This window comes from Nycticebus coucang, chromosome 19 (genome assembly GCF_027406575.1).
Source record: "Nycticebus coucang isolate mNycCou1 chromosome 19, mNycCou1.pri, whole genome shotgun sequence".
Taxonomy (NCBI): Eukaryota; Metazoa; Chordata; class Mammalia; order Primates; family Lorisidae; genus Nycticebus; species Nycticebus coucang.
In genome coordinates, this window is record NC_069798.1 from 5,753,910 (window position 1) to 5,781,614 (window position 27,705).

The 27,705-nt window shown below is 42.4% G+C and overlaps 1 protein-coding gene across 3 annotated transcripts in view; it reads left to right on the forward strand.

Annotated features, from left to right (window-relative positions):
* LAMA1 (laminin subunit alpha 1) overlaps positions 1-27,705 on the forward strand; it is a 168,223-nt gene that overhangs the window by 20,799 nt on the left and 119,719 nt on the right. For 2 of the 3 annotated variants that reach the window (XM_053571812.1, XM_053571813.1), the window contains exons 2-3: positions 13,432-13,602; positions 14,235-14,347. In XM_053571812.1, coding sequence (XP_053427787.1) covers positions 13,432-13,602; positions 14,235-14,347 — 284 coding nt within the window. Of the gene's footprint in view, positions 1-3,429; positions 3,503-13,431; positions 13,603-14,234; positions 14,348-27,705 lie in introns of those variants that run through there. The other variant, XM_053571814.1, reaches the window with a different exon arrangement.

A 27,705-nucleotide genomic window follows, 5' to 3' on the forward strand; every position in this document is an offset into this window, starting at 1 on the left:
CACAGGACCAGTTACATAATTTGAGGAGCCGATGCAAGAAGAAAACGCGGGGCCCCTTGTTTAAATTGCTAAACTTTCCATGAAATTTTCAGCAGAGCACTAAACACACTCGTGCTGCTGGGTGTCAGCACATGCCTGGGGTACTGAAACAGGGTTGCTAAAGTCTGAAAGGACAGGCAAGTCACAGCCATCCAGTAGAGTGCAGAAGAGTCGCAAGACAAGGGAAGAAATAACTGAGACCCTGAAGGGGATTTAGAAAAGTTCATGGCATTTGCAAGTTTGGCCTGGTTAGAAACTGCTGGGTCAATTAATGTTTTTAAGTATTTAATAAATGATACGATGTTGCAGGCATTATAAATGATATGAGCATAATATAATATAACTGCATTTTAATCCTGCAGGGTTGTCTGTATTTGATGCAAAGGCTGTGCTTACATTTTTTTTTTTTGAGGAGGACTATCACGTTGTCACCCTGAGTAGCATGCCATGGCATCATCATAGCTCACAGCAGCCTCCACCTCTTGGGTTCAAGCCATCCTCTTGTCTCAGCCTCCTGAGTAGCTGGGACTACAGGCCCCAGCCAAGATGCCAGTTAAAGTTTGGATTTTTAATAGAGACAGGCTCTTGCTCTTGCTCCGGGTGATCTCAAACGTGTGATTTCAGGCAGCCTGACTGCCTCAGCCTCCCAGAGTGCTAGGATACCCTTGCTTTGTGACTTTCCTTTAAGCCAAGTTCACTCCTGTTCTTAGGGTTTGGAAGACGGGAGGAGCAGTGCCATTTTCAGGACAGTAGGAATGGTATGAAGTTTTAAATCTATGTGTGTGTTGTGCTTCTGTGTTTTGCCTATTTGCAGTAATGACTTTGATCAGGTAGAATAGCTGCCCTTGAAAGAAGGGGCAACTTATTATGAAGAGAAAACCACTTCATAATAAATGGATTATAATTTTTTTGTTTGCAACTGAACTTGTATACAGAACCAAAAACCCCAGTGTCACTGAAGGTTAAGTCTGAAATGAACCGTCCACCACCAGCCATTGTGGGAGGGGTGAGGAGCTGCAGTAAAACCAGTAAGTGCCCTGGTTTTATCTCAGAGGCTGTTTTCGCCTAACTCCTTCCTGCCATGACTTTATCTGTCTTTGTCAAGGACACTTGAGGCACATTGCTATGGAAATGGAACTCACTTGTAGCAGAGCCTTGCTACATCTTTCTGCTTACTACCCCCTCTTGTTTTCTGAGATTAAACTTCTCTTCATTTTCCCATGTGAGTAAGAAAAAAAAAAGTCAACTGTGCTTTATGCCGGACTCAACTGGATTTGACTTTTCTCTCACTGTTTGTGAAGGGTCTCTCTCTTTTCTCCCTCTTTCCCCCTTTCTCTCTCTGTCTCTCTCTCTCCCCCTTCCTTCTCTCTGTATCTCTCCCTTCCCTTCTCTCCACCCCCTCTTTCTTGGTACTGTGTTGGAAAGGGCCCTGCTGCTTAACCCCTGGAATCTCTAGAATATCTTACCTAAAGCTTTTCTTTTACTAACAACCATCAATGATTAAATCGGTTTAGTCCAAAACCCACGTATTTGCTTTTGGGGGAGGTGCAGGTGGGGTGGTATTTCTTCCCCAGTGCCTTAATCTCTAGCTGAAAGGGACCCGTGCCTGGTGGTGACTCAGGTCACCTTCCTTTAAGAAAACGTTCCCAATTGTTAAATATTTCTCGATTTGAGTCATAAAATAACTAATTGGTAATTTTGAATAATTCTTGTTGGAAATGAATGCCCTGTTTTATGTGAGTCGGGCAAGATTTTTATGCATTGCACATAGTTAAGTCTTAGCTTTGATGTTTTAGTATTTACACATTGAGAGTCTTTGATATAGACAGCAAGCTCGTTTAGTAGTGAGTAAAGGGATTTTCAATTTATAGCACACAGCTTGAAACAGATTTTCTTTAAATAGTGCATTCCTGTTATGACAGAATGGTGGCAGGTTTCTTGTGGGAGAGAAGCAGAGGAATGATTTATTGTAAAAAGTCAATTGCTGATCAATCAGAAATGGAGATAGTCAGTATCAGGAATGCAGACAGTGGGAAACCACCATTTCATTCATGCTTCCTGTATAAACACACCTCCTTTATAATCTGTCAGTATATTTGTGTTGTTTTCTGGAAAAAGGAGTTTGCGTTAAGATGAATTTCCTCGCAGCCGGTAAACAGCCTCTGGCCTCTGCTGAGGGCGTGCTGTGGGACTCCTGTTGGGGTGCCTCTCCTTCACTGGGCGCCTGGACTCCTCGGCAGTCACAGAGAACAGACGTGTCCCTGAACATGTGCAGGAAACTGGACACTAACTTACATTTTATGAGGATGATTTTAGTTCCCGGAGGGAGGGGCTCAAGGCATGGTCAGTTTTAATTTGTTTTCTCTCAGGATCTCATCTTTGGCCCAAACAATCTGGGTACGTTCAGGACCTAGGTCTAGTGCTCGGTGCCCCTGAGCTGGAGGCAGCTGCTACCCCAGGCCCACCTGGTCAGTTCACTGGAACTTCACCTGAGCAAGACACCAACTTTCAGTTTAGCCTCTAACTCAACTTCACAGTCCTCCTGTGGCAGAAGGCCAGGGACCTCCTTTGTGCAGACATGCAGAGCTGCCTGGAGGAGGAGGAGGAGGAGGGGACAATCACCTGCCACCTCCTGACTTGTTTCCCTCCCACTGACCTCTGTTCCCAGCACTTCAGCCAATGCGCCTTCCTTCCTTACCATGGTTCTTGAGCTCTTTAATATCAACAGCCCTGTTTGGGAAAGCTTGTGGACCTATTTTCAGCATGTGTGTAAATGCATAAAAAAATATACTGCAGGGGCGGCGCCTGTGGCTCAGTCAGTAAGGCGCCGGCCCCATATACCGAGGGTGCCGGGTTCAAACCCGGCCCCGGCCAAACTGCAACCAAAAACTATCCAGGCGTTGTGGCGGGCACCTGTAGTCCCAGCTACTTAGGAGGCTGAGGCAAGAGAATCGCTTAAGCCTGGGAGTTGGAGGTTGCTGTGAGCTATGTGAGGCCATGGCACTCAACCGAGGATAATAAAGTGAGACTCTGTCTCTACAAAACAAAACAAAACAAAACAAAAAAATATATATATATACTGCAAAAAAAGCCAAGGATATTAAAATACCCTGCGGCCCCTGCATGGGGAGCTCCCGCTCATTTTCAGGCGACTTGTCAAATGTCTCCTCCTCAGAGAAGCCTTCCTTTGGCAGTTGGCATAGCAACCAAAGAAGAAGATGTGACTGACAAAGGTGCATTTAACGCAGTGTGGTGCAAAGCCAGTGGGCAGAAGGAGCAGTAAGATAAAAATAGAATAATGTAGGAAGGAGGGAGGGAAGACAGAAGAGAAAAACAGGAAGCCAGGAAGGAAGGCGGGACAGACAGGAAGGAGGACGGCGTGACCGGAGGGCCCCGAGCTGAGCTGCGGGCTTCGTCCTCCCTGTCGCTCCCGGGGTGCTGAGGGTGTTTCTTCTGTTTCAAGGTGGGTCCTGTTCTTTTCTTTTCTTTTCTTTTCCTTTTCCTTTCCTTTCTTTTCCTTTTCCTTTCTTTTCTTTTCTTTGACAGAGCCTCAAGCTGTCGCCCTGGGTAGAGTGCCATGGCATCACAGCTCACAGCAACCTCCAACTCCTGGGTTCAAGCGAGTCTCCTGTCTCTGCCTCCCAAGTAGCTGGACTACAGGCACCTGCCACAACACCCGGCTATTTTTTTGTCACAGCCGTCATTGTTGTTTAGTGGGCCTGGGCCGGATTGGAACCCGCCAGCTCAGGTGTATGTGGCTGGCGCCTTAGCCACTTGAACCACAGGTGCCGAACCATGGTGGGTGCTTTTCATATCCTGTGGATTCTAAGTGCAAACTCACTACTTCCTCTAAAACTTAATTAGAGAAACCGAAATTCACATACAGGAAGCAAAACCACGAAAGTCTAATATACTCGAGAAAACTTGTGTTACTGATATCCACTGAAAATTTAAAAATATAGCAGCAGCTATTTACTGAGGCTGTAGTATATTATATTAAGCCCTTTACTCTCATTTTTTGCTCACAAAAATACCTGGGTATTGTGTTTCTCCTTGCTCAGATAAGGGACTGCCAAGGCTGCCTTGATGGCAACTGGTAGACCTGGAATTCAAACCCGGGTCTGGCAGCCCCCAAAGCCGATATTCTGATGCCTCACCAATGCCCTCTTTCACAGGCACTTGTGATTCTAGGAGAGCAGGCATCCTCAAACTTTTTAAACAGGGGGCCAATTCACTGTCCCTCAGACCGTTGGAGGGCCAGACTATGGTTTAAAAAAAAAAAAAAAAAAACTATGAACAAATTCCTATGCACACTGCACGTATCTTATTTTGAAGTAAAAAACAAAACGGGAACAAATACAATTCACACCGCTTCATGTGGCCTGCGGGGTGCAGTTTGAGGACGCCTGTAGTAGAGTTTGGATTCCAACAGAATTGATAGAAAACACATGATCAGAATTAGCGTTTCCACTTAAGCCTGGACACATGCAGGTTAGTCACTGAGCATGCCACATTACACAGTCCATGGAATGTAGACTTGTACACTTCCTGGGGAGTAGGTGAGGGCAGGGAAGCTGGAGCCATAGGCCTCACCTGGAGGCTCTGCTGCCCTCCAAGGTGGTTTTGTTCTGAACTTGTCTTAAGGTAAGAGTCCTGCGGAGTGACTCTTCCTCCTGTGGCCCTACCCTCCACCCGCGGTCATCCATTTCTGTGCTGAATGTTAGTGATAAAATGGGATTCTTTTTTTTTTTTTTTTTTTGGCCGGGGCTGGGTTTGAACCCACCACCTCCGGCATATGGGACCGGCGCCCTACTCCTTGAGCCACAGGCGCCGCCCTAAAATGGGATTCTTAAGAATTGGAAGTTTGACTTTGGAAGTGGTAGATGAAAAGCTTCTTAATGAACTTGAATTTTACAGGGTCTCTTTCAACCAACTTGTTAACTTCAATCAAAACTTTCATTTGTGGCATTTTTGTCATCTTTCTGAAGAGAATATAGGACATTATATAGACTTTTTTTTTTTAATCATTTCCTCCTTTTATTTAAATCTTTTTTCCCATTATATTGACCATACTTTTCCCAATGCTTCCTAAAAACGGTCCTGGCCCTCTGCATCAATTTCCTTGTAGGCATGTGACTACCCCAAGCCAGGCACAGGTCACAGTGTGGTAAGCTCTTAATCTAGTCTTGAGCAGCCTCACCTGATTTTTTAATTAAACGAAAGACTCAAGTTCAATGTGAAGCTCAAAGAAGCAAAGAGTAATAATTTGGGTTTATATATCTGTTTGGTTCTTTCATCCAAGAAGATCAAAGAATGACCAATTTCTGCACATTGAGTGGAGAAAGGTTTTTCTCACCTGAGTTTTCAAACCATTGAGAGAGAGGATGGTGGACAAATTTACCTGGTAGTCTATAAAAGTAAAATTCTAGAATCAGAATGTCTCAGAAAAAAAGGCTCATGGAGGTACTCATTTGATAGCTAAGGAGATAGAGGCTGAGCCAGGGACTCCCCAAACAGGTGCAATTGGTTGGTGCTGCACTGGGGTGACAGGTTCTGACTCAGACTCTGGATTCTGTGCACGGGTGATCCAGGAATGAGAGGGAGTCCCTTCCATCCTTCATTAGTCCTTCTTTCATTCACGCATTATTGAGCACTCATGTGGGCCAGATGCTGACCCAGGGCCCTTTCTGTTTTTGTTATTGGAGGATAGTGGGTGAGAAGAATTGGGGAGGGGACGAGGCAGCAAATTAGTGATCTCTGCCTGCGTGGTAAGTGCAGTGCGGAGGCATTGCATTGAGGTAGGACAAAAGGAGAATATTCACGTTAGCCTGAGGTTTGGGAAAGATCTGGACTTGACAGAGGCCTCGAGCATGAATGGACGTGTGAAAGGTGCAGAGGGGAAGGGAATTGAAATTGCTCTGAAGGGCACTGTGAGGACCCATCAGAGGATCTTAGGCCTCTCCTGTCTCAGCACAGCCCTCATAGTTCTGCCTGGATTTCACCTCCCTGGTTTTTGCTATAGGATCTCTCCTTGAAACTATTTTAAAATATTGATGCATTTTATGTATTATGGTTATCCACATCTATGAGTAGATGTCTCTTTCCCTGTCGATTATGAGAACAATGGGGTCATTCATCTGAGGGTCCCTAAGCGGGGCCCGGCACAGAGTGTGGTACCTAAGAAATTCTCATTACGAGTTTACTGGGTGTAAACAAACATTCTCACCTGATTTTTCTGACTCATATGGATATGTAACTGACTAGGAATTCACACGTCCTCCTAAAATTGATGTCTGTAGAACACCTTAATTTTTTTTTTTTTTTTTGAGACAGAGCCTCGAGCTGTCACCCTGGGTAGAGTGCCGTGACATCACAGCTCATAGCAACCTCCAACTCCTGGGCTCAAGCGATTCTCCTGCCTCCACTTCCCAAGTAGCTGGGACTGCAGGCGCCTGCCACAACACCCGGCTATTTTTTGGTTGCAGCTGGCATTGTTGTTTTGGCAGGCCCGGGCTGGATTCAAACCCGCCAGCTCAGGTGTATGTGGCTGGCGCCTTAGCAGCTTGAGCCACAGGTGCCGAGCCAAGAATACCTTAATTTTTTTTTTTTTTACCTTAATATTTTTAACCTCAAATACTATGTTATTAGAATACCTTGATATAATTCTCTTGGAATATCATTACTCTTTGCTTTTCAGATTTTTCACTAAATAATGCTCTTTGTAGTCATTAGAGGTGTGTTTTTATTGTTCAGTCAGGCGACTACCATGTTTCAAAGGGAGCACTGAGGAACAGAGTGGTCTCTTTCTAACATCAAACCTCTCTGATAAATGTACATCAGCTATTCATATCCAATAAATGCTTAGTTAGATGAATGGGTAAGAGGAGGGATGTGAATGTTGAATAAATGGAGAATAAAATGGATCTGAATGTTTTTAAAAATCACAAATTTCACCAGGCACAGTGGCTCACACCTATAATCCTAGCACTCTGAGAGGCCAAGGCAGGTGGATTGGGTAAGCTCAGAAGTTCTAGACCAGCTTGAGAAAACTGAGACCCCATCTCTATGTAAAAAAGAAAAAGATAGAAAAATTAGCTGGGCGTGGTGGCCCAGGCCTATAGTCCCAGTTACTCGGAAGGCTGAAGCAAGAGGATCACTTGAGCCAGGAGTTGGAGGTTGCTGTGAGCTGTGATGCCATAGCACTCTACCAGGGCAACAGAGTAAGACTGTCTTAAAAAAAAGAAAATTAAAATTAAAAATAATGAACACATAAAACAAACAAAATCACAAATTTCTCAATTCAGAAACTTAAATTCGTATTTTCCAAATTTCTCCATGGATTGAATAGGAGATTATTTTTCAAAATAAAAACTCCTGACACTAGAAGGCACTTTGGTTATTCAACATTTTAAAATATTTATACTCTTTTATTTTGCTCTGTAAAAAAATGATCTTAAATTGTTGCCCCCAATTTTCCAGCTAAGTGCTGCAAATCACTTTCTTTTCAGAATATCACATTGATTTTGAGTGTGAATTAGGCACGTACAACAAAATACAACAATTTTGTAGAGCTCAAAAACTTTTTTTTTTCCAAAATGGAAAAAAAAAAATTGCTTTTCTTTTACACAAATGAATTAAGGCTGCGAACCATTGGCTCTGAATTGTTTGAAAAATGTCAAAGAAGTTGTAATGCGCCTCAGGCCTAACTAAAATTTTAGATACTTTATTTATTTATTTATTGCAGTTTTGGGCCGGGGCTGGGTTTGAACACGCCACCATTGGCATGTGGGGCCAGCGCCCTACTCCTTTGAGCCATAGGTGCTGCCCTAGATACTTTTATTTTTAAGATGAGGAAAATATATTCTGCTGGGGAAAAGCCCAGAAACCTCTAAAATTGAATTATTAAACTGTTCTATGTGGAAGTGCCTCAGATGAACTCTGCTGTGGTAATTACATGCGGTGGCACTGCTGTCTGTCAGCTTGGTGGCGATTTTTCACTTAATGTTAATCAGGGAACTTTCCAGTAGAGTAACACGGTCATGAAATGCATTTAAGAAGGCAAAGTGCACTCAGGATGTGAGGGTTTAAAAACAAAAACTCCTAGTGAATGAGAGGGAATTTATTTCATGCTCAATCAAGTTTGGGGTTATAAAAGCTGCTAGTTAAATCCGTGATTCCCTTGTGCGACCTGAGTGAGAAAAAAAAGGTACAAACCAGCATTATGGTAACAGTAACTAAACTTAATAGTGTCTTTCAACAAAAATGCATAGTCTTAGAAAGTGCATGACTATGCCATGGGAAAGCTGTGGCGCACACGTGCGTTGCTACCGCCCTCATTCTGCCTTTGATTTTTATGTGTAAAATCCAGCTTTTCTTCTTGGTTAGGTCTAGATCCTAATGCTTTTTCTCACTCTTTGATTTCTCAACCCGCCTCCTGCTCGAGTGTTCATGCAGTTTCCCTTTGTAGAGATATTTCAGGAATCTCTGAAATGATCCAATGACCTGCAGGACTTTTTTAGAAATTCATTTTAAAACAGGCTTGTTCCACTGCTTATTCCCAACTTTCTTTCCTCTTCTAACAGATGTGGTTGGCGCAGCAAGGAATAGTAATTGCTTTGTAACTATGAAGAGAGAGGCATAATATTTAGGGAAGATTATCTGAGAAGGAAGATTTAGTTTTTGTGAAAGACAACCTGGATATTTTTACAAAATTAATTTTTTTTTTTTTTTTTTTTTTTTTGTAGAGACAGAGTCTCACTTTATGGCCCTCGGTAGAGTGCCGTGGCCTCACACAGCTCACAGCAACCTCCAACTCCTGGGCTTAAGCGATTCTCTTGCCTCAGCCTCCTGAGTCAAAATTAATTATTTAAAGTTTTTTTATATATATTTTTTTATTTTATTTTATTTATTTATTTTTTCTTTTTTTTTTTATTGTTGGGGATTCATTGAGGGTACAGTAAGCCAGGTTACACTGATTGCATTTGTTACGTAAAGTCCCTCTTGCAATCATGTCTTGCCCCCAGAAGGTGTGGCACACACCAAGACCCCACCCACCTCCCTCCTTCCCTCTCTCTGCTTTTCCTCCCCTCCCCATAACCTTAATTGTCATTAATTGTCCTCATATCAAAATTGAGTACATAGGATTCATGCTTCTCCATTCTTGTGATGCTTTACTAAGAATAATGTCTTCCACTTCCATCCAGGTTAATACGAAGGATGTAAAGTCTCCATTTTTTTAATAGCTGAATAGTATTCCATGGTATACATATACCACAGCTTGTTAATCCATTCCTGGGTTGGTGGGCATTTAGGCTGTTTCCACATTTTGGCGATTATAAATGGAGCTGCAATCAACAGTCTAGTACAAGTGTCCTTATGATAAAAGGATTTTTTTTCCTTCTGGGTAGATGCCCAGTAATGGGATTGCAGGATCAAATGGGAGGTCTAGCTTGAGTATCAATGGGCAAGAGACATGAATAGAAACTTCTCTAAAGAAGACAGATGAATGGCTAACAAACATGAAAAAATGTTCATCATCCCTATATATTAGAGAAATGCAAATCAAAACCATCCTGAGATACCATCTAACCCCAGTGAGAATGGCCCACATTACAAAATCTCAAAACTGCAGATGCTGTCGTGGATGTGGAGAGAAGGGAACACTTTTACACTGCTAAATCAGCTCTGTCCATTCCTTTCACACAGATGAGGCAAGAGAGGGAAAGTCCTCTGCTGGTGGGACTGCAAACTAGTACAACCTTTCTGGAAGGAAGTATGGAGAAACCTCAAAGCACTCAAGTTATTTAAAGTTTTTTTGTTAGCCATGCTAACAAGGCAATTTATCTTGCTTTTTAGTGAAAGTATATTTAGGAGACCAGCAAGGTAAGGAAAAAGGAAAAGTTCTTCAAAGCCTATCTTGTACAAACAACTATCTGTTACTGGTTACTATGATTGAGATATTATTCTCCGTCAAAATGTTATTTTTGTGTTCATGAGGCTTGAGCTGCCTTTTCTCAGGGGCTCAGGGCAGAGACTCCAGGTAGAGGAGTGTGGAGCCCCCAGGACTCCCTGCTCCTTCCCCTCCCTAATCCCGCCCATAACCCCCATATCCCAGCCCTCCCCTCCCCAGCTCCCTGGAGTGGGAGGGAGCGCTGGGCAGACAGGGGAGTTCTCCTGATGTCCATAAACTAACTGGTAAAGGCAAATAAAGAGAAAGTGGGAACAGTTGTTAAGTTAATTGGTAAAGTATTTGTTGTTGACAGAGAACTGCATTGTTAAATCGGTCCTGGTAACCTTGGTTTCTTTCCCTCTCTTGACTCATCTGTGTGAAAGGAATGGACAGAGCTGATTTAGATTTAGATAGAGCTTATTTAGATCTGATACTGCAGGTCTAAATGCATACAGGTGATACCGAACCAGAAAATGTCATTTTAATGGTGCTTGGAGAAAGCACCTTAGCTTAAAAGCATATTAAATTTTTGCACTCATAAGAGAAACTTGAACCAGAATACTAGGATATTATGGTCATAAAGGGTGGATAAAATTATTATTTATCTCAGTACCAAGCAGAATAAAGGTCAGCCTCTGCTACAGGGGAGTACATTGCATAAGAGTTTACATGTCACTTGGGGAGCCACAGCACTGCATAAAATGTAAGTGTCTAACTACTGGCTGACAAAAATAATAATTTGGGGAACTGCATGGTTAAATGTAATGATTCATCTCATTCTACACAAACCATTTTTTATTCCTTTTAAATTAAAAAAAGTCCTTTTAAAGAAATATGATAAAAATAATCACCTTTAAGTTAAAATAAAAATAAATCCATTAAAGACAGTATATAAGTCTATTAGTTTCAAAATTAAGAAGAACACTCTAGAATATGAGTATTAAATAACTTTTTTTGTTAAGGGACTAAGGGCCTATTGACTTGAATCAGCCCTTTTCACTAGGGTAAAATTGCTAATAGTTCTCTTCTACGTGAAAAGTGTTTGAAAGGATACCTAATACGTTTTTTAAGTATGTGCATGGTAAGCTTTTTAATGTAGAAAATCTTACAAAAGTAACTACTTTGTTTTATAATTTAAATTATTAAAACATTTATAATAGAAAAGATCATTGAGCATATTGGGCAGTGTCTACAAAGTAAAAATCAAAGAGGTGAATTCCTTCTACAATACTGAGATTATAGCATGCCATTTCAAGTTTTGCTGGAAAATACACATTCAGAAATGGTATTGCTATATGTTCTTTATAAAGAAAAGATTCTATTGGCGGCACCTGTGGCTCAAGGAGTAGGGTGCTGGTCCCATATGCCGGAGGTGGCGGGTTCAAACCCAGCCCCGGCCAAAAAAAAAAAGAAAAGATTCTATCCTGTGATCTTTGAAGATCAACTTCTAGTAAGTTAGAGAAACCTGTGTTGGTATGACCCCCCGCCAATGCTCGTCAGTTCACCCCGTCCATGCAGCTTACATATCTCTTCAATATCACCTACATCATCATTTATTTTTTTTATTAAATCATAGCTGTGTACATTAATGCGATCCTGGGGCACCATACACTGGTTTTATAGACCATTTGACACATTTTCATCACACTGGTTAACATAGCCTTCCTGGCATTTTCTTAGTTATTGTGTTAAGACATTTATATTCTACATTTACTAAGCTTCACATATACCCTTGTAAGATGCACCGCAGGTGTAATCCCACCAATCACCCTCCCTCTGCTCCCCTCCCCCCTCCCCTCCCTTTCCCCTTCCCCATTTTCTTGGGTTATAACTGGGTTATAGCCTTCATATGAAAGCCATAAATTAGTTTCATAGCAGGGCTGAGTACATTGGATACTTTTTCTTCCATTCTTGAGATACTTTACTAAGAAGAATATGTTCCAGCTCCATCCATGTAAAAATGAAAAAGGTAAAGTCTCCATCTTTCTTTAAGGCTGCATAATATTCCATGGCGTACATATACCACAATTTATTAATCCATTCGTGGGTCGATGGGCCCTTGGGCTTTTTCCATGACTTAGCAATTATGAACTGGGCTGCAATAAACATTCTGGTACAAATATCTTTGTTATGATGTGATTTTTGGTCTTCTGGGTATATGCCCAGTAGAGGAATTATAGGATTGAATGGCAGATCTATTTTTAGATCTCCAAGTGTTCTCCAAACATCTTTCCAAAAGGAATGCCATTTCTATAGAATCTTCACTTCTCCTTCACTTATCCTCTTACCAAGATAAAGTTAAATCTCTAAAGAACTTCATGGAGATACTCTTCTCACAGTCATCCAGAAATTGTTTTCTGAATAGTGTGGGTCTGGTACAGATCCCAACTGCTTAAGATAAAATCAGTTGAGACAAAGGAATTATACAAAAGCAAAGATTAATACCAAAGTAAGGAGAATTTTGAAAACTGGGCCTTTGTGTTCTAAACTTTTATTCAACAAAGAAAATAGGCAGTAAAGAAAGAGAAGAGAGAGGAAAAAGAATGTAGATAGTTATGAAAAGGACTTTATAAATACTACCAAAGGCGACAGGAACAAAGTGGGACAGAAGGAATGCTCTTTTCTCAAGTGAGAGGTGTTTGAATTTTACTGACAAACACTTATGGGCCCACCTAGAGTCTCCCCTTAATAAACACTCCACTTTCTTCCTTAGCCATCTGCCAGTGTATCATCTCTACCTGTTCTTCAAGCCAACTGATTTTTTGATGCATCTTAAAATGAGTTGAAGACACAAAGATACGTCACTTGTAAATATTTTCACATAGACATGAATATTTGTTTATGATGTTTTAGATCTTTTCGAGGTAAAATGTATATATACTAAAATACACAAGTCTACCCAAATCTTGGTGTCCTTATTCTATGAGATTTCATAACTGTGTCTGCCTGTGAAACCCAAACCTTTATGAAGATACAGAACATATCACCCCAGAAAGGCCCCACCTCGGGGTCAGTTCCCCTCCCTTGCTGCCAGTGTTCTGGGTTTTTGCCATGGATGAATTTTGCTCATTCTGGAATTTCCTGTAAATGAAACCATACTGGGTATCTCGCTTTTGTGTAAGGCACAGGTTCTCAACCTGTGGGTCACGACCCCTTTGGGGGTTGAACAACCCTTTCACAGTATTAAGACCATCCTACATACCAGATATTTACATTACGATTCATAACAGTAGCCAAGTTACAGTTATGAATTAGCAATTTGCTTGGGGGTCCCCACAACATGAGGAACTGTATTAAAGGGTCGCGGCATTAGGAAGGCTGAGAACCACTGGTGTAAGGCTTCTCTCAATCAGTCTTTTGGATTCACCTACACTATGGGATGGGGTAATCTCGTTCTTCTGATTGCGAGTGGCTCCACTGATATGGTCAACTTTGTCCTTCAGGCCTGTTTCCTGCCATTCTCAATCTTGCCAGCAATGCTCACATCAGCACTAACGCCACCTGTGGCGAGAAGGGGCCTGAGATGTTCTGCAAACTTGTGGAGCACGTGCCGGGTCGGCCCGTACGGAACCCGCAGTGCAGGATCTGTGACAGCAGCAGTGTGAACCCCAGAGGCAAGTGTCACCCCTTCTATTCTGAGGCACCCGTGGGAATGTAGGCCTCCGAAATGGTGACCGAGGCTTTTTTTGGAAGCTGTGGACACTATTCACTTTCACTGCTATTCATTGCCACTCCCCTTATGGCTTAGAAGTAAAGCTATCACCCAGTGGGCACAATGTGAGGCCCACAGCATGCACCCTGGGGTGAAGGGCTCAACTACAACGTGAACTTTACCTAACAAATGCAAACGATGTAAACTGATCATCTGTACCCTCATATCAATCTGAAATTTAAAAAGAAGACTGATTTGAGACCTAAAAGCTTTAGACATATAAGATTTTCTTCCCCCAAGACACTGCATTCTTTTAAAGTGTAAGTTTCCTCTTTAGATTTGTATTCAAAATTAACAAAATCTGTCAGAGGTATTAGAAAAACAAATTACCGTGTACATGTTATCTGTTCAAACCAACTCTATTCAACTGAAGAACCTTGAAAAGCAAACAGGTTCCTAGTTTATCATTTGTTTCCATGTTTCACCAAAGAGGAAGAAGAGCGTGCAGGTGCCAAGTGCTCGAAAACAAACAGCAACAACAGACGTTTTGAGCAAGAACGGAAAGGAACGTATGTTTCTATTCTCTTTTAACAGAACGGCACCCAATATCAAACGCGATTGATGGCACCCATAACTGGTGGCAAAGTCCCAGTATTCAGAACGGGAGAGAGTACCACTGGGTCACGATCACTCTGGACTTAAGACAGGTGGGTGAGGCCAGAACCGTGGAAGAGAGTCTGTGGGTTGCTGAACTGTGGAGTCGGGAGAGCCTGGCTTGTCTCTTAACATGTCTGCTTTCTGGTCTCACTGTTTTCCACCAGATGAGTCAAGTGCAACACAGGAGTAGTCCTTGCTGCCATTTCCTGTCACATGTGTCATTCCCAGGGGTCTTGGAGGAGCTGCGTGAAGTCCCTTCTGTGTGGCTAATGCTCCCTGAGGCTGTGTCCCCAGGGCCCAGTCATCTGTTCAGGACACCACATCAGGCTGTGTGCTGGACACCTATTTTTCCACCTTAGTCTTGTTATTAACATTGTGCAAAGTTATCGTATAAGGGGCGTCTAAGGCTTAGAAACCAAAGGGGACAGTGTCACACCTCTCGGGCAAATCTCACCCCTGCCAGATGCTGTCTGTCTGGGTTGTGTGTTAGCTGGAGTTGCCCAGGACTGTTGCGTGACCCGAGACGCGAACGAACAGCAGCTTTGCTGTAGGTGTAAACTCGCTCCTGTAAAATTATTAAGTCAAGATACAGACTATACACCGTGGGATGGCATATAGCAAAGTTCTTTATTCCAAGTTTAAGTTTTATACTCTTCCAGTCACGTACACACCTAATCCATTATCTATTAGCTGAATTAACTTGAAAGGAAATATTTATCATATCAATGTAACCACTAGTGTAGTAAATCCCTTCCTCTAAACAGTGACTAGTTTTCCCAGCAGGGCACAAAGACGAAAGTAGCCATAGGGGAACAGAGTTAATAGAAGAATATCTTCAAGCATTCACTCAGTTTACTCAGTATGAAGTAATGACTGTGGCCTTCCTTCAGGGCAGAGCACCTATAGACCTCTGACAATATGTTGTTAACATACGTCAACCCTCTGGCCCGTTATCTCTGAGGAAGGGCGGCATGCCCTTGGATCTCAGGCTTCATGGGGTGTACTGCTTCAGAGAAAAGGCCAAAGGAATTTTTACAATTCCAAAAAAGCCTAACTGTGTAAGTAACCCAGGGGGGTCCAAGCCTCTTAAGCCTCTGGAAGAAAAGCATGTCATTTTAAACTCACACTGAATTTACTTTGTGTGCTTGATGTAGGTTTATTTCTAAATAAACTTGATGTAAGTTTATTTCTAAATATTATCCTACAAGGACTGACGGGTGCAGGGCCTTCCACGTGAGTTGGGAGGCCACTGAGTTATCAGTGGCCCCGACCGCACCTGCGTGCTCTCACCTTGTTTCAGGGCCACATAGGAGAATGGAGAGAACTGTGATATGAGCCCTGGTTGCCCTAGTATTTCTGCATAAGGGAACAGAAGGGGTCGGAGCAAAAGAGATGAAAAAAGAGAGATGGCAGGTATTCTGGAGCTATTATCACAATTTCTGATCTGAGTTCTCCAGAAAAGCCATTGTATGGATTCCTTATTTCTAGTTTCCCTTATGTTAGAACTCATACATTTCATGTAAAAGATATAGTTGAAAGAGATAAATAGTTGAAATGTGCATTGTAGGATCCTTCCTTCCATTTCTTCCTTTTCTTGCTTTCCTTCCTTCCTTTCTTGCTTTCAATGAGTCTCGCTCTGGCAGCCTGGGTAGAGTGCCATGGTGTCATAGCTTACAGCAAAGCTATGGGCTTTGGGCTCAAGTGATCCCTTGCCTCAGCCTCCCGAGTAGCTGGAACTACAGGTGCCTACCACAACACCTGGCTAGCTTTTCTTTTAGAGATGGGGTCTTGCTCTTGCTCAAGCTGATCTCCTGAGTTCAAGCAATCCCCCTGCCTCAGCTTCCCAGAGTGCTGGGATTATGAGTGTGAGCCACGGCACACAGCCTTTATTGCCATCTTTGCCAGTCTGAGAACAAGAAAAGAGAAGGGGACATTAGAAAAGCATTGACCTGCGGGCGCAGTGGCTCAGATCTATTATCCTAGCACTTTCGGAGGCAGAGGTGGAGGATCGCTTGAGCTTGGGAGTTTGAGACAAGCCTGAGCAAAAGTGAGACCCCATCTTTACTAAAAGTAGAAAAACTAGCTGGGCATTGTGGTGGGCAACTATAGTTCCAGCTACTTGCGAGGCTGAGGCAGGATTACTTGAGTTCAAGTGTTTGAAGTTGCTGTGAGCTATGATGCCATGGCACTCTACTCAGTGTGACAGAGTGAGACTTGGTCTCAAAAAAAAAAAAAAAAAAGTATATATATATATATATATATATATATAGCAACGAACAAAAACAACTTTCTACTTTTTCAGTTCTGTAAATATGAAAAATCTCCAAATATATTTTTCTCAAGTAAAATCATAGGTAGAGCTGAATATTACCAGGAGTGGTAAAACTTAATATTGTAAATGTGTTCATGAAACTTAATAAAATATGTTAACTCTTGAGGTATCATGATCAAATTAGCTACGTTCTACATGGGCAAATGCTAAAAATATTGATCTAGTTCTTGATTCTCTAACTGATGACAGCTGTTGAAATTACAGCATGGGCTTGGCGCCTGTGGCTCAAGCGGCTAAGGCGCCAGCCACATACACCTGAGCTGGCGGGTTCAAATCCAGCCTGGCCCCGCCAAACAACAACGATGGCTGCAACCAAAAAATAGCTGGGCGTTGTGGCGGGCGCCTGTAGTTCCAGCTACTTGGGAGGTGGAGGCAGGAGAATTGCTTGAGCCCAGGAGTTGGAGGTTGCTGTGAGCTATGATGCTACAGCACTCTACCTAGGGCTTGAGGCTCTTCTCAAAAAAAAGAAAGAAAGAAATTACAGCATGTTTAGCTTCTGTGTGTAGCGTTTGGTTATCTGAAAGGTCAACTAAGGAAAAGATGAAAAGTAGAGTTGTCAGGAAGTCTAGAAATGTTGCATAATTTGCGATAAGGTTTAACTGCAGTGTTTGTTTTAGTAACATATTACAAGAGGAATGACTAGATTTATTTCTTTGTTTCTTTACGATAATGCCTGCTGTTCATTTCTTTCATTGATTCATGATACTTTAGACAGTGGTTCTCAACCTTCCTAATGCCTGCTACCCTGCGGGGTCCTCTCCCCTGTGCAATCGGGTAAAGCATTAACAATTCTTTCACACTTTTGCAGTGACTGATTGAATTGGGTGCTACCTCACATGTGTCTTTGGCCAAGAAACAGCAAACAGAATCAGTGTTTTATATTTTCCTTTTAAAGATATTTAGACTTGGGCAAAAATTTTACTGGGAGAGAGTGAAAGTGTGAGTAAAATGGGTAGTATGCCTTTAGAAGATAAGATCTGTCTTATAAAAAAGGAAAGCTTCCTCTGGCATTGAAAATAAAGCTGCCTTTTGGAGCAGTGCTTTATTTTATGTGTAGGTTTAATTAGGAAGTAGCACTTTGTTGTGGAGACACAATCACAGAAGAGCCTTTGTTTTAGGCAAACCTTTAGACAAGAGCCACTTGTTTGTTGGGTTTTGTGAAACCTCATTAATTCAGATGTCAGTTGTTCTTTCCCCCCAAATTTCTGAAGAATTGACCAGAACTGGGTGAGGTTTACTATTGCATCATGTGAATACAAAATATTTGCTAAGCACAGTTGCAAGCTCCATAAGAAAACAAGCAAATTTCACATTTTCAGAACAAAATCTTGGAGGATTTTTAGAACGAGCATTTGCCTGTAAATTGGAGCTTCTCAGTACAATCAAATCTTGGCTGTTTATTAAAAGAAGTTAGAGACCCTTCCTAGAAAGGCTCTGATAGGAGTTACTTTTACTGTATATGTACTTAATTTTCTTAATTTTCTATTACTTCATTGAAAGTAATTTTATTACTTTTATTATTTTTAATGAAGTAATACAAAATTAAGTAATTTTATTACTTTCAATGAAGTAATACAAATTTACTGGCCTCAACCAATTTCAAGTATTAAATTTTTCTTTAATTTACTTGGCAAAATGAATAGATTAGGAGAAATCTAAGTCTTCCTTATGTTTCAGAAATAAGCCACCCTAAATTCCTTCCCTTTAGACATTTTTTATCTCTTTTGTCACGTTCTTTTTGAAGCCGTTAGACTCAGAAATATGTCTTTCTTTGTTTTCATAGTTTTATTATCTCATTTTTTTTTTCATAAATAAGCTTCTCTTCTGATTATCTACTACTGTGTAAGGAATCACTGCAAAACTCTGTGGCTTAAAACAGCAACATTAGGGCGGCTCCTGTGGCTCAGTGAGTAGGGCGCAGGCCCCATATACCGAGGGTGGCGGGTTCAAACCCGGCCCCGGCCAAATTGCAACAACAACAACAACAAAAAACAGCAACATTAATTTTATACCCTCTTGGTTTCTGTGGGTCAGGATCTCAGGAAGGGCTTGACCGAGTGGGTGTGCCTAAGGCTGCAGACCTTGGGGCTGGAGATGAAAGAGCTTGGGGAAGGGGGCCCTGGCCCTGGAGGAGAGTTCCCGGGGCAGACAGAGGCTGGCCAGGCTTCTGTGTTCATGTGGTTTTGGATCTCCTCTGTGGGGTCTCCCTGCATGGACACATGTGCTTCCTCACAACATGGCGGCCTTAAGGCAGCTTGTGGACAGGGCAGTTCAGGGCTCCAGCCACAGAGTTTCAGGGAAGGAAACAGAAGTTGCATTTCCTCTTGGACTTGGTCTCCAGACTCACACAGAACCAATTACTCTGTCCTCTATGGGCCACCCAGTCACTCAGGTTTTTAGAGATTCAAGTCAGGAAGGTAGAGACCCCACATATCAACAGGAGGGGTGACGAATTTGAAGCCTGTTTTAAAACTGCTCAGCCATCATTGAGGTAGCTCACATCTGTCCTCACCAGTTCATGAGACTCCATCTCAAAAAACAAAACAACTGCTGCTTCATGCTTCTGAGAGAGTCTTGCTGCTGGAGGCTTCAATCTTTACAGCTTTGCATATCTTATCTTCGAAGGGCCACCTCCTTATCCTTAGGCGAGAGAACAAGCTACAGGAGTCACACTGGAAGCACAAACTGTTGTCACCCCCAGTAGAGTGCTGTAGCATCGTAGCTCACAGTAACCTCAAACTCTTGGGCTTAACGGAGTCTCTTGCCTCAGCCTCCCAAATAGCTGGGACTACAGGCGCCCGCCACAACACCTGGCTATTTTTAGAGGCAGGGGTCTCCCTCTTGCTCAGGCTGGTCTTGAACTTCTGAGCTCAAGCAATCCACCCACCTCGGCCTCCCAGAGTGCTGGGATTTCAGGCGTGAGCTGCTGTGCCCGGCCCACAAACTGTACTTTAAAACCATTTGGTGTTGGCTAACAAGGAGTTGAATACGAGAAAGTGACCAAGGCCAGGCTTCCAGGGCCAGATGGAGCTTTGTGTTTTGACTTCCAAGCTCTCTCATTTGTGTGTTCTTGGTGGTGGTTTGCCAAACAGTCTGGGATAACAGTTTTGTCATTTGGCAGTTTAGTCCTCTTTGGGATTTTAGAGGCCGAGGTTGGGCCAACCATTTCAGTGTCACTTGCCCAACAGAGCTGCTCACATTGGGCCTGGGGAAGATTTGGGGAAATCAATGCTGACAGTTCTACAGGATTTTGTCACAATATGCTTTTCATGTCCCCAACTGTTTTGGCTTCAAACTAAAGGTTTTTTGTATGTTTATAGGAATTTAAAGGGAAGTCCATTTTGAAATTATTTCTTCCTGTTATATTGAAGCTGAAAAAAAAGATAAGTTTTAATTTCTGAGGAAATATTTCTTTGAAAAATACAGGGAAGTCTGGAATTCATTCTAGCTTTTTTTTTTCCTTTTTATGTATTGGCTTCTGTACTCAGACTGTAGTATTTCCATCTTTAAAAAGAAAACTGTCCGAATTAACAAAATAATGGCTACGAATACCTTAGCTAGACCTCAAAACATCTCCTTTTTTTTTTTATGTCTTCAATGGAATTTTTCTGTACATACAACTTCCTTTATTCGAGTGTAGAGGTAGTATATGATAACAGCAGAATTTTTTTTTTTTTTTTTTTTGAGACAGAGTCTCACTTTGTTGCCCTAAGTAGAGTGCTGTAGCGTCACAGCTCACAGCAGCCTCCAACTCTTGGGCTTAAGTAATTCTCTTGCCTCAGCCTTCCAAGTAACTGGGAATACAGGCACCCGCCACAATGCCTAGCTATTTTTTGGTTGCAGTTGTCATTGTCATTTAGCTGGCCCGGGCTGGGTTCGAACCCGCCAGCCTGGGTGTATGTGGCTGGCGCTGTAACCACTGTGCTACAGGCGCCAATCCAACAGCAGAAATTTTTAAGGATGTAGAAAAGCATAAGAAAAACATAGTTTAAAAAATTACCTGCATTTCTAACAAACACGGATGACCTTTTGCTCCTTTCTATCATATCTGAAGATGCCAAAGTTTAAAAAAGGAAAAAACTGTATTAAAATTGTAACATTCAATATATACCAATAACAAAAGATGAACACAAGTCACATGTGAACACCTCTTAAAATTGCAGAGGTCAAATGTGACTTCAGTATTACATTTAAGACTTTTTTCCTTTCCTGAATATTTATGTACATTTTTTTGGCACCCTCTGTATTTGATAAATCATGGGATCAGCACCTGTTGGGTGCTGGGCTCTCAGGATTCATTGATGAACAAGACAGGGATCCTGTTAAGCCCTTACCATACCACCCATGGTTCTTTAGCTACAGTGGGCATTAGCAGAGTCACCGACATTGTCAGTTTAAGCCACACTTTGGCCCTCAAGGGGCTTCTGGTCTAGTGAGGGAAAGAGGTGACTAAGCGGATGGCACCCATTCAGGGGTGCAGGTTGTGCAGGACTGAGGTGCCCGGGGACCGCCACACTACTTAGAAGTTCAGGGAAACAACAAAGGCAGGGAGTGGGGCGTGAGCGAGGATGGGGCCAGAGAGAGCGGCATGGGAAGACCTGATGAGCACATGAGGAAGCCCGGTGAGTTGGTGGGGCTGAGATAGTACATTCAGTCCCGTAATTAGTGCTTTCGTTCATTTTCCTGTGTACTGAGGTATGTGGGTAATTTACAAGTAGTGAAATGCACAGATCTTGAGTCTATAATTGGGCATGTTTTGGCAAATTCAGGCTCATGCATAAGCCACTCCCTTATCAAGGTATAGACAATGGTATTATGTTCTAGGTACATAATAATTTCTTTAATCTGCTCTCATCTGTGGGTCGTGACCCCTTTGTAACAATGAAAATACATCCTGCATATCAGATATTTACATTATGATTCTTTTTGTTTGTTTATTTATTAAATCATAGCTGTGTACATTAATGTGATCATGGGGCACCATACACTGGTTTTATAGACCGTTTGACACATTTTCATCACACTGGTTAACATAGCCTTCCTGGCATTTTCTTAGTTATTTTTTTTTTTTTTTTTTTTTTTTTTGTAGAGACAGAGTCTCACTGTACCGCCCTCGGGTAGAGTGCCGTGGCGTCACACGGCTCACAGCAACCTCTAACTCCTGGGCTTCCGCGATTCTCTTGCCTCAGCCTCCCTAGTAGCTGGGACTACAGGCGCCCGCCACAACACCCGGCTATTTTTTTTTGTTGTTGCAGTTTGACCGGGGCTGGGTTTGAACCCGCCACCCTCGGCATGTGGGGCCGGCGCCCTACTCGCTGAGCCACAGGCGCCGCCCCATTTTCTTAGTTATTGTGCTAAGACATTTACATTCTACATTTACTAAGTTTCACATATACCCTCGTAAGATGCACCGCTGGTATAATCCCACCAATCACCCTCCCTCCATCTATCCTCCCCCCTCCCTCCCCTCCCTTTCCTCCTTCCTCCTATTCTTAGGTTGTAATTGGGTTATAGCTTTCATGTGAAAGCCATAAATTAGTTTCATAGTAGGGCTGAGTACATTGGGTACTTTTTCTTCCATTCTTGGGATACGATTCTTAACAGTAGCAAAATTACAGTCAGGAAGTAGCAACGAAAATAATTTTATGGTTGGGGGTCACCACTACGTGAGGAACTGTATTAAAGGGTCACAGCATTAGGAGGCATTAGGAAGGTTGAGAACCACTGGTATAGAGCATTTCCCTGGCTCTGCAGGGTCCCCTGTGCCCTTCCCGCCACTTCCCAACAGTCCTCCCCGCCTTGGCCAGAGGAGCCATTGTTGCGCATTTTTTCACTTTAGATGAGTTTTGCCAGTTGACTGACTTCCTGTAACTGGCATCCTCCAGTCCGTCCTTTTTCGTGTCGGGCCCTTCCTCTGACATTGTGTCTGTGAGATGTATGTGCCGTCGCTGTGTTAGTGATTTGTTCCTTTTATTCCTGAGCAGTATTTCACTTTGTGAATATACCAAAATTTGTTAATCTGCTATCTTGCTGGGTTAGTTCCAGTTTTTGTCTATTTTAAAAAAGCTGCTGTGAGCATTCTTATAAAAGTCTTTTTCTGGGTGTATGTTTTCATTTCTCTAGGGTAGAACTGGCCAGAGGATATGTGTATATTTAACTTTATGAAACTTTGACAAACCAAGGCCCTGAAAGTGGCTCCAGGCAGAAAAGCAGTGAAATCGTGGGCTCGTCTCCCAGAATCGCTGTCCTTTCTGCTTGCTGTCCAGTATTTGAAAACCACTTTTTATATACTTTGTCTGGTTTTCTAGTTGTTAACTGTGGGAGGGCCAGGCAGTAGCTTTTTTGGTGGCCAGCAGCTAAATGTCTGTAGTAATTTTTAATGACAGAATAATATTTCATCATCTAGGTACATAATAATTTATTTTGTCTGCTGTCATTGTTGGCTGTATAAAGGTTTCCAATTTTTGGCTGCTAAAATCATGCTGAAACAAATATTTAAATATTTTTGTGATTGTGATGCTGATTTTTTTTTATAGACTGTAAGAAATAGGATCAATGGGTTACAAAGCTTAAACATTTTTCTACTGTAATCCCTATTGCTCTTTTTTTTTCTAAAACATTGTTCAGTTTATGTGCTCACTAACCCTCGGCAGCCTAGAGATTTGCATTTTTTTCTGTCTGCTAATTGAATAGCAGAGAATGTATTTATTTATAATTACCTATTGATACATTATGTCACTGCATTGGACACATATTTGGGAGCGCTGGGCTGAATTCAGATGCTTAAGCAATGCTTGCTTATCATCTTTTTTTCTTTTTTTTTTTTTGAGACAGAGCCTCAAGCTGTCACCCTGGGTAGAGTGCTGTGGCATCACAGCTCATAGCAACCTCCAACTCTTGGGCTTAAGTGATTCTCTTCCCTCAGCCTCCCAAGTAGCTGGGACTACAGGTGCCTGCCACAACGCTCAGCTATTTTTTGGTTGTAGTTGTCATTGTTGTTTGGCAGGCTGGGGCTGGATTCAAACCCGCCAGCTCTGGTGTATGTGGCTGGTGATTTAGCCACCTGAGCTACAGGTGCTGAGCCTTTTTTTTTTTGAGACAGAGTCTTACTATGTCACCCTGGGTAGAGTGCTGTAGCATCACAGCTCACAGCAACCTCCAACTCCTGGGCTCAAGTGATTCTCCTGCCTTTGCCTCCCAAGTAGCTGGGATAACAGGCGTCTGCCACAACACCTGGCTATTTTTTTGTTGTTGTTGTTGTTGTTGGTTGCAGCCGTCATTGTTGTTTGGCAGGCCCAGGCTGGAGTCAAACCCGCCAGCTCAGGTGTATGTGGTTGGCGCCTTAGGCACTTGAGCCACAGGCGCCGAGCCATTGTTTATTATCTTCATGTGTGTAAACTTTGTCTCTGTCCAGGCAGTCAGATCACTTCGTAGCATGGTGACATTTTTTTAGATATTGAATATCAGTGTCAGAGACCAGACAGAATTTTCAAGTCATTCTAACAAAGGAGAAAATTTAAATTAACTCAAAGTATCATTTTGAGAAGTGTCAGAAGAATAACTGTGAAACTTGGGGAATGTGCTTGCAATTCTGATACCGTATATCTGTATTGTACCTTTTATAAAGTGCTTTTCTATTCATTATTTCATTTTCTACTTACTTAAAACCTGAAAAATCTGCAGAACTGACTGATTTGTATTCAGGTCATTTACTGTGATAATACAGTAGGAAGTGGGAAGACATCCTCTGGACTTATCATTTTCAGCCGGAATTATGGAAAACATCGCATTTTGTTTTACAATTCTCTAGATTATAACAAATAAAAAAATTATAGTCACCTGTTGTGCCTTTTTGAGAAGGGGAAGGAGCAAGGGTGGGAGTGTTATTTTTGGGGAGATGACGAAGCTGCCAAGTGATGGGTGGAAACTCGTTAGTGACCAGGGTGGCTGCCGTTTATGCCGATGTAAGTCCTCAGACCTGTGATACCTTTGAAATTGGTGCACAGATATTTAGAGAACATGGACTAGACCTGGCCTTACCTTTGTCCTTGACAGCGTACAGAAGTGAAGCCTGGGAAAATGATTAGATCAAATTAAAACTTGCAAATAATTAGCTGGGATGACGTAGCTGTGTAAACCAAAATATCCTGGGAAATTTAGTGTGAAGCCTTAAAACCACCTGTGAGCTTCTGAGTGGGAGGCTTTCTTACCAGTTGGTGATTATAGGAGTATATGTGCAGTTGTTTTGGTTTTGTGCTTTTTAAAAACATTAATAGGCTATAGTTTTAGAGAAGTTTTAGGTTTATAGAAAAATTGAGTAGAAAAGTAGAGAATACTTTATTATAGAAGGGGTTATTTACCCCCTTGTATAACATTTTTAGGTCAAATTTGGGCCAATCTTAATCACCTTTTGGAAAGTATGTCATAAAGTGACTGATGTAGCACAGTTTAATGTTTTCCAAGACCTTGTTCCCTGGAGTATTTAGATGTTGATCATGAGAATTGTCAGCCCTATAACTTACGAATTTCTGTTTTCCCTACCATTGAGCGGCAGGTAATCAGAGGATGCTTATCTTTGTTATTTATATGATAGAAACACAAATATGTCAAGTAAGTAACCACCTCGTGGGTCTCCATTGAGGCCTGTGCTCAGTATCCCTGACCACTTCACACCAGTCCTGCATCCTGGGCCAGGCCGGGCCAGAAACCCACTGCCCCAAGGTCAGCCTGAGGTTCAGGAAACTGCACCAGGATGTGGTGTCTGTCTGAACTGCCGTCTTCAGTCGCTTATCTCTAGAGCTCCCCTTCCTATAAAACCCTAACATTTGGGACTTTGATTTTGTATTCGTGAAGTATTTTCTTGTCTTGCCAGAGCTCTGCAAGATGGGACAGAAATAGGTCATGGGAAAGATGAGATTTCCAACATCCCCTCTGAGCTGTTCGCTCGACCTCCGGCGGCTCTTCTTTAGAGTCAGCCCCTGCCTGGAAATTCCAAATTCCTACTCGTTTGCAACTTAGTCATCTCAATCTTCCACAAAGTCAAGTCTTCATAGAATTTATTTTTCTCCCTCTATTTTCACATCTTTCTTTCTGGGCGGGTTCTTGTTATAAAATATACCTAACATGAAAGTTATCATTTTAACCCAATTCAGTGGCGTTAACTGCATTCACACTTTTGTGCAGCCATCACCACTGCCCAACTGCAGAATGTTTTCTTTTTTGTTTCTTTTTTTTTTTTCTAGACCGAGTCTTGCTCTGTTGCCCATGCCAGGGTGCCATAGCATCAGCCTAGCTCACAACAACCTTGAACTCCTGGCCTCAAGCGATCCTCTTGCCTCAGCATCCTCAGTAGCTGGGACTGTAGGTGACCACCACAATGCCTGGCCAATTTTTCTATTTTTAGTAGAGATGGGGGGGGTCTCACTTTTGCTCACACTGGCCTCAAACTCTTTTTCAATCAATCCTCCTGCCTCGGCCTCCCAGAGTGCTGGGATTGCAGGCGTGAGCCACTCCTCCCAGCCCCCAGAATGCTTTCATCTTCCCAAACTGAAACTTGACATCAGCAGAACACCAACTCCACATTTCTTTCTCTCTGCAGCCCCAGGTAACCTCCACTCTGCTTTCTATGAATTTGATGACTCGACGTACCTTTCCTGGGTGGAATCAGGCTCCACTTCTCCTTTTCAGCCTGGCTTATTTCACAGAGCATAATGCCCTCAAAGTTTTTCTATACTGTAGCATGTATGGACATTTCCTTCCTTTCTGAGGCTGAATGACACTCCATAGTATGTGTACACCATATTTCGTTTAGATGTTCATCCATCGGTAGTCACAAGGGTTGTTTCCAACTCTTAGCTGTGGTGAGTAGCTGCAGTGAACAACGGTGTACAGGTATGAGTGAGTTGCTGGTTTTTCTCTTTTGGGGGATATACCCCAAAGTGGAAGTGCTCAGTCATACAGTAATTCTATGTTTAATTTTTTGAGGAGTCACCACACTGTTCTTCCATAATGGCTGTACCATTTTACAATGTTTTTTTTTGAGACAGAGTCTCACTATGTCACCCTGGGTAGAGTGCTGTGGTGTCACAGCTCACAGCTCAAACTCTTGGGCTTAAGTGATTGTCTTGCTTGAGCCTCCCAAGTACCTGGGGCTACAGGTGCCTGCCACAACTCCCAGCTATTTTTTCTTGCAATTGTCATTGTTGTTTAGCTGGGCCAGGCCAGGATTGAACCCACCACCCTTGGTGTATGTGACTGGTGCCGTAACCACTGTGCTACAGGCACCAAGCCTACAACTTTTTGTAAATAAACAAAAGCCTTCCTACATCTTGTATATCCTATATATTTGGATATTATATTTAAAAATAAGATTTAAATGTGATGATCTGTTATTTCAATGCCTGGCAAGTGAAGATACTCAATGAAGTCGGGTGCATCCAAAGATGAAGGAGAATCTTCAAGTAGGACATGGACCACTTATGGTCAAATGGTACACTGCGGGACCCCGGTGTGCCAAGATAATTTTTTTTTTGTAGAGACAGAGTTTCACTGTACCGCCCTCGGGTAGAGTGCTGTGGCATCACACGGCTCACAGCAACCTCTAACTCCTGGGCTTACGCGATTCTCTTGCCTCAGCCTCCCGAGCAGCTGGGACTACAGGCACCCACCACAACCCGGCTATTTTTTTTTTTTTTTGTTAGTTTGGCGGGGCTGGGTTTGAACCTGCCACCCTCGGCATATGGGGCCAGCGCCCTACTCACTGAGCCACAGGCGCCACCCTCCAAGATAATTTTTAAAGATCGTTAGTGAAATTATTTTCAAAAGAAGTTCAAACCACAGTAAGTATATTCTTTTTTTACCCCCTTTTTATTATCAACATAATTAAAGAAGTTTATGTATAGGTTCAAGTGTGCTGTGAAAAAGGCTGAAAAACACTGATACAGACCAAGGATTCATAAAAAGAGCAAAATCATGCGCGCGCGCGCATACACACACACGCACACACACACACACGATGGTTTCTAATCTCTCTGGTGCTAAAACTGTAGACGATTCAAGGAGATTGACCAAAGGAAA